Source organism: Tiliqua scincoides, chromosome 2 (genome assembly GCF_035046505.1).
Source record: "Tiliqua scincoides isolate rTilSci1 chromosome 2, rTilSci1.hap2, whole genome shotgun sequence".
Classification (NCBI taxonomy): domain Eukaryota; kingdom Metazoa; phylum Chordata; class Lepidosauria; order Squamata; family Scincidae; genus Tiliqua; species Tiliqua scincoides.
In genome coordinates this window covers 203,401,543-203,415,401 of record NC_089822.1, presented here as the reverse complement: position 1 = coordinate 203,415,401, position 13,859 = coordinate 203,401,543, and the positions used below count along the sequence as shown (strand labels likewise).

The 13,859-nt window shown below is 41.7% G+C and overlaps 1 protein-coding gene across 2 annotated transcripts in view; it reads right to left on the bottom strand.

The window, feature by feature from the left end:
* The window catches only part of RBM5 (RNA binding motif protein 5), a 28,280-nt gene that overhangs the window by 7,811 nt on the left and 6,610 nt on the right, over positions 1-13,859 (bottom strand). For both annotated transcript variants that reach the window (XM_066618504.1, XM_066618503.1), the window contains exons 5-14: positions 12,913-12,982; positions 12,357-12,430; positions 10,163-10,246; positions 8,039-8,099; positions 7,833-7,898; positions 4,230-4,390; positions 3,675-3,772; positions 2,886-2,973; positions 2,693-2,770; positions 2,528-2,591 (exon numbers count right to left, since the gene is read on the bottom strand). In XM_066618504.1, coding sequence (XP_066474601.1) covers positions 2,528-2,591; positions 2,693-2,770; positions 2,886-2,973; positions 3,675-3,772; positions 4,230-4,390; positions 7,833-7,898; positions 8,039-8,099; positions 10,163-10,246; positions 12,357-12,430; positions 12,913-12,982 — 844 coding nt within the window. The remainder of the gene's footprint in view (positions 1-2,527; positions 2,592-2,692; positions 2,771-2,885; positions 2,974-3,674; positions 3,773-4,229; positions 4,391-7,832; positions 7,899-8,038; positions 8,100-10,162; positions 10,247-12,356; positions 12,431-12,912; positions 12,983-13,859) is intronic.

Below are 13,859 nucleotides of genomic sequence, written 5' to 3'. Positions count from 1 at the left end.
TAGCCACAAGACAGTGGAGGTTTGGGATCAGAGTTTTCCTTCTCTCAGATGAGCTGCCTTCCCAGGCTAATGAGTCCCATCTACCCGGTGGCTGTTTAGTCGCCTCTTACGACAAGTACAGCCAAACTGAGGGCCTATTCTTATCCCCCAGCCCCCAGGGGTTGCAATCCTATATATGTCCACTCAAAATTAAGAACCATCGTATTTAAACGGGACTTAGGATGCAATCCTAATCCCTGGGTTAGGTCAGCACACGTCATCTGCGCCAACCCAGGGGTGTCGCAAACAACTCAGGAGTTGATTATGCCAGATTCTGACCCCATTCCCAGTCGCTCTGTCAGATGGCGCAAATCTGAGTAGACCCCTTGCCTTGGGTTGTGCCGCTTCTGGCCCCAAACATGCAATGGATGCAGCGCAGGCCAGCTGGCTTGCCTGCTCCAGCGCAAATTAGAATTGCACTGTTACTCAATTTACTAAAGTATTTCAGCTCTCCTACACAGAAAACATTAAGGGCAGAATATATTTGTCACAGCACACTGACAAGGCACTAAAGCTGTCAAGGCACACTACTAGTTCTTAATTACATTATTACGTTACAATTAATTTAATTGTCACGGCACACTGACAAGGCACTAAAGTTGTCAAGGCACACTACTAGTTCTTAATTACATTATTACATTACAATTAATTTAATTAATATAACTAAGGGCACAATCCTAACCAGGTCTACTCAGAAGTAAGTCCTATTTTGTTCAATGGGGCTTACGCTCAGGAAAGTATGGTTAGGACTGCAGCCTTAGATCATTACATGACAATGAAAGAAATTCCCAAGAAGCTTGGAGTGGGAGGTGTATGTGGTTTCTGGAAAGGTTTTGAAGCAGGTCTGTTCAAACTGTTATCAATTGATATGCTCTGATACGCCAGGAGGTGTTGGTAAAGAGAGATGCAACTGAGCATACTGGAGGAACAGTGAGGAGATGTGGCTGAAACAAGTGCAGGATTCAATGGGGTGGGGGGAGGGGGAGAGAGAGAATGAATGGGAAGCAACTGGTTTTGAATTTTGGAAGGTGGGGAAGAGGGAGGGGTGGGGAAGGGCAGTCAGAGTGGTTAACTGCAATTATGATGAGGGGATGTGTGCAGGAGGGGAGGAGGTGGGGAGGAAGAAAATCATCACTTGCCTGCTCATTTATTCAAGAAAGAGTGCGACCAACCAGGCCTCTGTACATTTACTCAGAAGTAAGCCCCATTGTAATCAATGGGGCTTACTCCTAAGTAAGTGTGGATAGGATTGTGGCCCACCACCCTTCCTGCTAAAGCCTTACCAGGGGAGAGTCACTTTGGGGCATTGCAGGCAAGGAAAAGGGTCTCTCCAGGATCCTTGCCAGCCAGCTGCTTCTGGCTCCTACCTGCTTCCACCATCAGGCTCGCTCTCACTCCCTCTTTGCTCTCACCGCTCGCCCTCACTCCCTCCACGTTCCCGCCCGCCGGGAGCTCTTCCAGGCTTCTCTAGCTGCCTGCCCAATCAGCGCACGGGACAAGCGCCATCAACAGCAGGAGCGTCCAAGCCCTTTCACGGCTACCCCATTTTTGCCTGCTGCCGCATGAGGCTCTGAGCAGTCACTTCTCCTGTGCGAGCAGCTGCTGCTTGACTCCTTGATCTCACGACACACTAGTGTGTCGTGGCACAGCGGTTGAAAACCACTGCACTAGAGCATTCTACCACCTTAGCTGCTGACAGCGTGAACTTACTTTACAGATTAAGGCCTCTAGAATCTTAAACCAAATTTTCCAAATTAAAAATCTAAAAAAAAGAACTAAAAAAAGTGATGCAGTTCTTTACTAGCCACCATTCGACTACATCAGGGGTGCCCAAACCCCGGCCCTGGGGCCACCTGCGGCCCTCGAGGCCTCCCAATCCGGCCCTCAGGGAGCCCCCAGTCTCCAATGAGCCTCTGGCCCTCCGGAGACTTGCTAGAGCCCACACTGGCCTGATGCAACTACTCTCAGTTTAACAGCCAACTGCTTGACTTCTCGTGAGCTGTGGGACGAGGGCTCCGTCTACTGCTTGCTATTTCACATCAGTGATGCAGCAGCGACAACAAAGGAAAGGCTGGACTTGCTTTTTTCAAGGCCTTTTATAGGACTTGAGCTATTGCAAGACCTTCATTCAATAATGTAAGTTCCATCGCCAATATATTCATGTATGTAAATTTATTCAAATTTGAAATATATATTAATTCTTTTTTTCCCCGGCCCGTCATAGTGTTAGAGAGATGATGTGGCCCTCTTGCCAAAAACTTTGGACACCCCTGGACTACATGCTTAAATCAGACACTTTATTATAACCTAGCCTGACAAGATTAGAAGAACTAATTCACTGATGGATACAAATGGTTCTGAAGCCCAACATGACCCAATAAGGTGGAATTTGTACAAATTCTATCTTTAGCAAAGTGGATCAATTCCACATAGATCACTCATAAGAACATGGAAAATGTTCATTTCTGTAATATGAGAAAACTATTACCAGATATTGTAGCTGTATCTGTGTCTGATGTTCCTGTTTGATTCTGGTAAAACTGCTGATAATCCTGCAAACACAAGAAATTAAGCCACGCTGTTGTTCTTATGTGGTACAGGATAAAAGATGCTTGGAACTGAATAACACTGTAGTAATTCTGTTCATAACTACCTGAGCGTACTGGCTGTAACCATCCTGTCCTAGTTGAAGGTAGTTGAAATCCACAGTGCCACCTTCTCCACTCTGAGGCTACAAATTTAAAGACATGGTTAAACATCACACAGCAAGCAAACTCTTCAAACATTAGTTATGTCACCATTAGAGATTGCCTTCCAACAACACATTTCTAGAAGAGATACCTTACCTGAGTGGACGACCACTGGGCTGCAGCAATAGCTGTACTAGCAACAGAGAAAGCACTCACACGATTACCATCTGGAAGAAGCAAATCCCTGAAACAAAAAGCCAAAAAACTAAATACATTTTTCGCAAGCAACACAATCATGTTTTTAACCACTTCCTTAGCCACCACTGGTGATTTTGAATTTGCATGTTAAGTCAGTGGTCTCCAAACCTTGGACCACTGCATCCAGAAAAATTGTTCCATGGGGCACTTTCCATTCCGGCTGCAGCCTCTTATCTTTCGAGCTGATCTTCTCACAAAGTCAAGCTGGCAGTTTCTTCCACCCGGAAAACAGGGTGCAGAGCCTGCTGGGGTGACGGACAGCAGAAGCGGCTGCCTGACCCAACTTTCTGAGGGGTTTGGGGGGGTTTAATTACAAACCTGCCATATCACTATACACAAAGTTTCTTCTATACTATTAAGAATCTGTACACAGCAATATTCAGTTGCAAATAAATTCTGATGCCTGATCTGTGGTTTACTAAAATAAGGAAGGCTACTGTTCCACCAAACCCTGATGTTGGTTCCTGCCTGTCCTCAACCTCTTTCTCCTTTGGAGAATCAGAAATTGTCATAGGTAGACAGATTACACTGGGTGACAGAGAACCCCTATTCATGAGGTTTGATATTGAAGACAGAGAGAATTGAGCAGCAAAGCAATAACGTAAATTTCCAGTTTCATGCCTTGGAGTTGGTGCAACAAACACGTAATGTAATATGAAACAGAAAGGTTACCAACATATAACTCACTTCCTGGCACTCTTTGCAAAATCCACACCAATTGTCTTGCCATCTATTTTCAGAGGTGGCTGAAGACTCTGCAAAATCTGCAGCAACTGAGAAGCATCCTGGAGGACAACATATGAAGCAAAGCTCAAACTGGTAAGGTTATCACTGAGAAAGAATTACACCCAGGGCACTGAAAAGTTTAATCTTGAAGATCAGCAAGTCGTGTGCACCTGTAGACAAGGCTCTGTTACCTCCCATAAAGGGAATTTCATAGCCTAACATAACCACCACTGGTAAGATGACTAAACTCTGTACTATTCTTCTCACATTTAAGAGGTGCCTCCTCAGTGTTTAAGCTAATGAATATCTCAGCCTCCACTAATACCATGCAAGCCATGTAACTGGTACTTAAGTTATCCCAAAGAATTTAATCACACTACCCCTCCAAAGCAAGAGAAGGTGCAACAGTTAGGTACAGAATATCTAAATGAACTGATATTACTAGGAAATAGGACCTTAATTTCTTCAATTGAAACATTTAATCAGATACCAAAGTGAAATAAAACACAGCCTCACCATTGCTGAAGACAACTGTACAAAAGCAAAGCCTCTATTCTGCTGGGTCTGTTTGTCTTTGATAAGTCGAATATTATTCACTGCCAGTGAAGCGTATGGTGACAAAGCAGTCATGATTGATTCCACTACTGTGTGAGGAGCTATGTTTCGGAGAATTAGAGCTAGGGAAACAAACGAGAAGTTGTTACAACTGTGCTTTCTTTCAGAACTTAAATAAGGATTAGTATAACCAACGTCTGATGAAAACAGACTCCTGAAATCATGTCTGCTTCTTTAAAAACTAGTCATATGTTCTGCATTTGTTAATGTGTTTTTATCTATTTGTTAAATTATGTTTTAATCTGTTTTTAACATGTTGTAAGCCGCCCTGGGTCCCTTTGGGGAGAAGGGTGGGGTATAAATAAAGTTTATTATTATTTATTATTATTTGAACAAATGTCAAGCACATTTGAATTTAACCAACTTTCAGCAATAACACAGGCCAACACACATTTTACTTCCTTAAACGTTACATCAATTCCTGGTATATTTGGGGTGCTGATTCCAAAAATGGCATCCGTTTTGCCTATCATGTTTAGTCTAGTGTGGAAGCCTACACCATGGCTTCCTCATGAAGAAGCTGCTTGAACCATTCACTAATGAGACTATACTATATCTCCAAAACTAGACATGATAGGGCAAAATGGATGCCATTTTTGGAATCAGTACTCCAAATTCATATCAAACCACCATAAAGTTTGGGAAAAACTTTTCTGACCCTCAATTTTGTAGGCCCGATTTTGTATTTTGTAATCAATACCTCTTCTCCCATGAGACTATAAATCAAGTATCCCCATCACACAAAATCCATAATACAGTACACTCTCCTTATCCTTGGGCTCAGCATCCTGGATTAGGATGCTGAATCCATGGCTAGAAGGCCTCAGAGGACCTCTTGGATGCAATCAGAAGTGCCTTTGGTTGTGCCTGGGAGATCTTCTGACACGCAGGGAAGACACATGGGATATCCCCATATCTCAGAAAAAATGTCCACAAAAAAAATGTCCTAGCCCTAACCCACTGAATCCTGAAGCTTTTCTTAGTACATAAATGAAGTTGTAGAGAGGAAATCTTGCCTTTAAATGGGCAGGTGACACCAATGAAAGGAAAAATGGTTACAGTGAGGGATGAGGTCATAGGAGACTTGTGAAAGGAGTGAAGGCAGCAGAATCCAAGTGTAAGAGAAGAAACAAATTCTCAAGGAAAAAAGCAATGTGGATGGGAGAAAAAAATGGAGGGTGTGATGTGGGCCATGACCTGATAAGGAATGCAAGATGACACACAGAAAAAGCTACTGCAGTGAACAACTAGGAGAACAAGAGTGAGAGAAGAGAAGCCCTCAAAGCTGCAGCAGAATTAAGTCTAAACTTATCATTGCCATGAACCAGAACCATCATATAACTCTAGGGCAGGGGTCGGCAACCTGCAGCTCTAGAGCCACATGCGGCTCTTTCAGCTGTCTGCTGCGGCTCCTCCAGGTGAAAGTGGCAAAGGGGGTGACAGGAGGCACCTGTGTTGGGAGGGCAGGCTGCTTCCCTCCGCCCCCTGAGCTCACTGCCCTCCTCTCCCTTCACCCTCACCTGCCCCACATTGGTTTCCCTTTTCAATTTTGCCCGCTCTGCAGGCTTAAGCTCCGTTTTTCCCTTCCCCAACTCTCCAGCAGGCTCAGCCAATCAGCATCCAGCAGGCTCCTGGCTTTCTCTATTGGAATGGCTCAGGGCCCTTTACTGGCTGATCACCAGCCAATCCTGAGCCGCCTTCCTCCTCAGCCCTTGCAGCCCGCCTTTCCCTGAGCAGGTCCCCACTCAGTGCAAGGAGAGGCAGCAGAGGAGACATCCTGTGTGTTTACTCAGTAGTAAGCCCCATTACAGTGGATGAAGCTTGCTCCCAGGAAAGGGTGTCTGGGATTGCAGTCGTGGAGCCTGCTCCTATGTGTGTCTACTCAGTTGTAAGCCCCATTACAGCGGATGAACTTACTCCCAGGAAAGGGTGCCTGGGATGGCAGCCTTGAAGCCTGCTCAAGGCCAAGCGCAAGGATGGGTGAGTGGGAGCCAGTGCAGGTCTGTTCCAGAGTAAGCCCCAATGTAGTCCCTGGGCTACTCCCAGGAAGGTGTGGAGGGCTGTATCCTCAGCCTCCTCCTGTGCAGGTCTACTCACAAATAAGCCCCACTGTAGTCAGTGGGGCTTCCTCCCAGGAAGGTGTGGAGGGCTGCAGCCTCAGCCCCCTCCTATGCAGGTCTACTCACAAGTAGTCAGTGAGGCTTCCTCCTAGGAAAGTGTGGAGAGGACTGCAGCCTGAGAGCTCCAACCAACTTGTCTGTTCAGAAGTCCCATTGTAGCCAATGGGCTTACTCTCAGGATAGTGTGGAGAGGGTTGCAGCCTGAGTGAGGGCAGGCAGGGCAGAAGCTGGCCTGTGGTTGCCCCCCCTTCCCCCCCAGCTCTGGCTTCCCCATGCCTGGAGTCTGTGTCCTTTTTTCCTTCCAGCAGGGTGCCTCTGGAAGGTGGGGGGAGTTCTTTAGTATCCATTTAAGATAAGCAGATGTCATAACCGCCATATGTATTGGAATCCTGGAAGATCTGGTGAGGAGGTAGATGTGGTGTCAGCAGTGGCCCCTTTAAGGGTAAGGCCTGGGCATCCAGCAGAGTGTGCTGCACAGCTGCAGCCACTTGAAGGCAATAGGGCCTTCAGGGATATAAGGAGCACCTGAGGAAGGGGGTGTGGGTTGTAGAAGGAGTGCAGGTTGGAGAGGAGACTGACTGGGCTTATTGACTTGGATACTCTGACTGATTTACTTTGGAATCTGATCTTGGACTGTGACTTTTCTTATTGACTTTGGACTCTGCCCTGGATGCTCTGACTGACTTTGTGACTAATGGACTGCTGGAGACACTGGTGTTTGGTGTGTGGCTGCTGTGCCCAAGACCTGCTGAGGACCCAGGGTCTGCTGTAGTGGTGGGAGGCTGCTGGCAGGAGAGAGGACCTCTGCAGGTTGAACAGGTGAGCTACCCTGGAGGTGGGATCCAGCAGGAGTGCAGGACAGAACCAGGGTCATTTGCTGGGGGAAAGAAGGGGAGCTAATTTGCTTAAAGTGGGCATAATTCTCCAGGCAGAGAATGGCCTTGGAATCAGGCAAAACACCATAGAGGACCAGGCGTCTGAAAACACAGGACAAGAATGTATGACAAAACTAACTAAAAGCTACAAGAGGGGGCTACATTATAAAAATGGGACCTATAAGAGCATAAAGGTAAAAAAAAAAACTATATGCAGTGTTATCTTCATTTTAGATGTCAAAAGGGTTTTGTAGCTCCTGAGGTTTTTTTTCCTCCAGAAAATGGGTTCAAATGGCTCTTTGAGTGCTTAAGGTTGCCGACCCCTGCTCTAGGGGAATGAGTGCACTTCATGTTGCTTATCAGGTATTTCGCCTTCACGAGAGAAACATTTTCTAAACCAGTCTATAAATATTACTATATAAAAGTATACAAGACAGAGTTGGCATATTCTTGGGATACAGTCAATCCCACGGTGCAACGGAAGCCTTAAAAGAGGAGACTTTACTCACTGTCACAATAGTAATCCACAGACTGAACAGATTCAGCTCCTCCAGGTGGTAACTCCTGCTCTGAATCTTTAAAAAAGGGGGAAATGCATTGAATCACAAAATAGGATTATGACAACTCTCAAGAGATGCCTACCACAGTGGAAAAGGAATTATATGTATAGTTTAGAATCATGAAAAAGTATCTAACTTACTCAAATATAACTTACCAAATTTATCTGCTCCACAACGGAAGCATTTTAGTCGCCTCCTGAAGTTGTAAAGGCAGCACTAACAAACAAACAAACCCAGCACATTTTAGATTACACATCTGGTTAAACATGCTGTAGGACATGCCACATATAAACCAATTACTTTCAAGGCAAACAGTTAAGAACAGTAACTACAAGATTACTATATGCATAAAAACTAAGGCAAATTCTTGAAGCCAATGGGTTGAGTGTCATACGAACCCAGTTCATAGATACAGTGTATTACTTCTATGGCATCATATGCAGAGTGCCCTTTGATCACAGTGAACCACAACAATTATTGTCCGACAATCTTTAGGGGACGCTTTATGTCCTGGCACTGTTAATTTTAAAGATTTAGCACTGTGCTCTGTATCTAGTCAAGAATTAACTTTTCTACAATCCACTCTGTAAGACACTGATGGAAAAATGTCAAAGGCCAAGGTATTTCAGGCATGCCAATTTCCTAATCCCTCTAGCCAAAGGTTTAAATTGTCACTATTAAGCAGCATTTTTGTGGAAATACACAAGGGAAGTATTCAAAGTGAGTCTCAGATGTCAATATAAAGAGAAGGGATTCTAAAACTGTCATCTGCAAATCCTTGCATATAGTATACCAAATGTATACCCAGTTTTTTACCCAGGTTTTACCCAGAAGCAAGGACTCCCATTCTTTAGCATCTTTACAAGCCAACTAATGCTTATCCCCTTGTTTAAATTTAGGATTCATCGTTCTCTCACTACTCTTGCCATTGTCTGAAATAGGGACAAATGGAAGACTGCAGCAGCTACTTCAATTATTAGAAATATATCATGTGATTCTTTGAAGCACAAAAGAAACTACCATATTCCATGTATTCCAACTTCAAATTTTACACTGCTTACACAAGCAGACACTTGTATACACTTGTATTCACAATTTCAATTGTTAATTCAAAAATCACAATTTTTTTAAGACAGCCATCTTCACCAGCTCCAAGGATTCATTCTTTTCACTGAAACCTATCAAGATCTGCAGTTCAATACATTATTGTCCTTAATAATGCGGTTTTATCTTTTTTTAAAAGAACTTTATCTTGGTTTCTGATATATCTAACCAACTCATAAAAGGTAATGCCAACTCTATTTTAAAGCACCTAATTGTAGAACTGCAGAATCTGGAAAGCATACTGATCCCTCTAGGAGACTTACCAAGAATTAGGAACTGCAATACTGACAGTGCACAGACACATCTTCAGTCATTCATATAATCATGGGCCTAAATGCTTCAACATGGACTGAGGAGACCTGACATCAGAATATCAGAAGGCCCACTCTCTTCCACATAGACCAGCTTATTCCCTTAGAGCTCCAGTGGTGGCCCTTCTTTGTGTACTATCCTTGACTGAAGCAAGGGGTGGTGGCAAGAAGGGCCTTCTCAGTGGTAGCCTTCCAAATACAACATTCCCTCTCAGATTATTTACTTACTATATTTATACCCTGTCTATACCCTAGCTATTGGGGTTGACCCAATCAGCCCCTTCCCTGGACACTTTCCAACAGGGCTTGGAGGCTTCTTTTGAATGACTTTTGATGGTTGAATGAGAATATAGGGAGGGGACTACTGGAGTTTTTATTAACTTGAGAACTTTGTATTTTATGGCTGCTGTTCTAGGTTTTCAGTTTTTATGGCTACTGTTGAGTTAGTCTTTCAATCATGTATACTTTTGGTGTTGTAAACCACCCTAGGCACCAGGTTTTGTCATCTAGGGAAAGGTGGTATATAAATTTGCAAACAGCTACCCTCAACACAGCAATTCTCAACTCTAATCCAGTCAAATTCTTGCTATTACAGAATATACAAAGTTAAAAGTCACAAGAATCTTTTGCCTTATCACAGCACAAATTTCTATAATAGTGATTTTCTTTCAATCCTTTCTTAATAAGAAGATTAATTCCCTTCTTATGGATTTCTGTTCAGTTTATGGCATTCTACTCACATTTTGTTGTTAAGTCAGTAGCATTTACCCTTACCAAAATTTAAAGTCACCTTAACATATGTTCATGTGACTCACTAGAACAACTAATTAGCACTACTTCCCCTTTACAAAAACAATGTCTTACCTTGTTACAAAGCCAATCTTCAAATTTAGGCCTGGGATTGCTGTAGTGCATTGCAATTTGTTTCCCCTGGATCACCAGCTTTTTCTGCAAAAAAAGCACACTTAGTTATTCCAGTATCACTGTACATGTGTCCATTTTCCCAAGGCAGAGCACACTTCGGAGGATTCAGTGCTCATGAATTAAATGGACAACATATGGGGAGGACGTAGAGAACCAACCACCGCCAACTACACTCTGCCCATCCAATCCTGCAGGACGACACGGGCAGTAAGAAAATGGGATGTGCGGTAAAACAGAATAAGGGAGTGATGATCAAGCTGCCAAAACTAAGCGCTGACATGGAACCAGTAAATTTCTCAAAAGAGACTGAGTCCTAATGATATAGCAACACACTGCTTTTTAAAGACTGCTTCACTTCTTCCCCAACTCCAAAATGCCTATAATTTTTAAAACTTCCAACCATTTGGACTGTTCTCAGTTGTTTTCTTCATGATGTGCCCCTCTGGAAGTACAGCAATTCCTCCCAGAAGAAACCTGGTCACACTCCTTGGAGGCTGAATTAAATGTAATGAACTGAACAGAGGTTCAATATTAATCTCTTGACTAATTCATCAGTTCACTTGAAAGCTTGCATAAGTGTAGTGTTCTTTAGAAAGTAGCTTTCTCCAAATAATTAGAATGCTACTGAAGTTTTGCCAATAGGGTAACAGTTTATTTTGCTTTCCGTATCCCTTCAGAATCAGTGAGATATCATAAAGGATGAATCACTTAAATTTATACAGAGAAGCCAAGTTTTTAAACTTTAAACTGTTTTAGTTCTACATATGCAGAATGCCATATTCCCCCCTAACTTTCTGTAAGTCTGTTATATCTTTTCCTTCAGAGAGATGCACCTTTAAGTATGCCCAGGGAGTTAACATGGGCCAAACCTAACGAAGCTGAAAAATTAACTTTAGAAAATTCAAATAAAAAGGCATTAGAAACCATAAAAGATCTAGCAGATCTAGAGCCCAGACCTAATCCTTTATTGCTTGAGTAGGTAAATTTTGTTTCCCTTGAAGGAAGGCAGAAAGGCTGAAGGGCCCAGAAATCAATGGGATATGCACACACAAACAAAAAAATGTTGGTATATTTACAGAATATCATGTTTGTCTGACAGTTAACAGCAATAGGGCCACTAGGGAGACTCAACTACTTTTTCCCTAATACTAGAGGATGTGTGGTTATTTCTGGAGTGAATTTGAAGTAAATTCAAAATGATGAATACTGGTATAGCTTTGTATACATTAAAATTGTGATTTTACAGTTTACTAGCCAAGTGAATTAAGGTACCAGTTTTTGTACCACCACTGCATGCTATAGGCATTGCATAGGTAAATTGAAGAATACAAGAAATAGCTGAAAATTCATCTTCATTGGTTGCCCATGAGAGGTATAGGAAGACTCACAGTACTTGCACACATTTGCCAAAATTAAAAATGGTAACATTCAGACCAAGATGCTCTTATTTTTTTTCTTAGAAAAACAGGTAATTAGTTGCATTTTTATGCTTTACAGTTTTATCTCTCCTACAGTTGCTTGGATCCAGCTTTACAGAAATTCAGTAGAACAAACAAGAGCTTTGGCTATGACAAACGGATTTAATTAACATCGCCAGAAGCATACCAATTTACTGGACTACTGCAGAAGAATAATTCAGTATATTTTGTTTGTTTTTATTGATTATTCATATTCCTCATTGTATGCAACAGTTTACCTGCCCTTAAGTTTAAAGTCACCTTTTAGGCAAAATTGAAAGATCTCTCTTACTTAAAACTATTTTTATATTTGTCATAGATGGCATTTTCACAGCTCATACTAACATACATCCAAAATTATAGTAGTCAGTCCACTTTGGCTGGGCACTTATTTATTGTTGAAATAATTTTCAGAGCAGGATAAACCAGATGGAGTACTTAAAATACTATATTAATAATCACTATCAACAATGTATAGCTTACACATTAGAAATGTGTGCTGATTTTATATAAGGCGGCTCTGGTTACCCTTGATTTAAAAATTTTAATATATACAAAGCTTTAAAAGTCACAGTTTTGGAACAAACCACTCCGTCAGCTTTTTATTTATTCCTTTTTAGAAACTGTACAGACTTGTTCCATTTTCAGGAATATCTAGACTTGGTGAGTGAAGCAACCTGATTGGCTTCCATCCAGCTGGTAGCATCTTGAAAGTGATAAAACTCCACGAAGGCGAAACCACGGCTTACACCTAGAGACAGCATTCAGATATAGACGGGATACTTGTGTTAGTCAGTTCCTTTAAAACAGGTGAATCTCTCTCCAACTGCTTCATAACTTCATGACAAAGCAGTTTAATAATTGCGACGTCAACTCTGAATTTGCTTCTTGTTTTGCCATGGCAAGGAAAGCAAGTTGCCTTAACAGGCTACATTCCTCCTGAATGGGATCCATGTTAAAGATAACCATGCAACAGACTATTAATTTTAACATCAATTTATAGTAGTGTTACTTACCAATACTTTTAATATATATATATGTGTGTACGCATAAATAAATGCAGGCTTCTTCCACTATCTATAGCCTTTCAAAAGGCCAAATTCCTTACCCATGGCAAACCTTTGATTTTCATTTGTACTTGCAGGTGTGGGACACTTTTTGGAAAATGGTTTAGGCCTGGGGAAGAGGAAGACAATGCCAGGAAAAAAATAAAAAAGAACAATTAGAGCTCACCTGTCTTTCTCTTCATGAGCCTCACATCTGCAGGCCGAGGGCCTTCACAGGATTCAATAATTTCTCGTATCTGTGTTTAATAAAGTACTAGTATTCAGAAACTTGAACAGAGATTAAGCAACTACTTATCAAATGCTTACTTGGTATTCACCACAGTAGACTCACTACAAATCAAACTGTTTTCAATAAATCCAAGATCAATTACTTCAGAACTAGGAAACTTAACTGAAACGACAAAACATTCTTCCTCACAAGCTGGTTATCATCAAAAAGCAGACATATGCTATGGTTAGAGGTGTTCTTAAACATTTTTATTTTTTGCAAATTCATTTTTCCCCTCCCCCAAGGAGGAAAGCTGTTATGTTTTTATTCCAAGTGCACATTTTTATAAATTACAAGTACAATCGCTTTAATAGTGTACGAGGTAGGCCATATATATATAGTATAGTGTCAGCAGATGCAGCCAGAGTCATCACTCATGCACTCTCCCTCAGTCCAGCTCTTTATTTTTTCACAGATTTTGGGGGGATTGTTTTTTTAAGCAAAAATGAGAACAGCTGAAAGTGGTGATAAGCGTTTTTTATTTCGTTACCACCAAACAAATAATTCAGAATTGTTAAACAAATGCCAAGTTTTGCTACTTGGACAGCTTCTAAATATGAGCCAATAATATATACACAAATCATATGCATTTAAGTACCACAATAAGATCAGACGTTTTTATCAAATATCCAAAAATGGAACACGCATACCAGAAAGGTTGCTTTTCATATCACAATATATCACATAATGTTAAATTTCAGACAAACTGCAAGGATAGTGACATCCAAATTATAAAAACCAAAATCAAGCATAAATAACACTTTTTATGAAATGAATATTATTTATCGAGCTCACAATGATCACAAAGATTTGTTTTTTAAAGGGATTTGTTTTTTGTTCTTTCC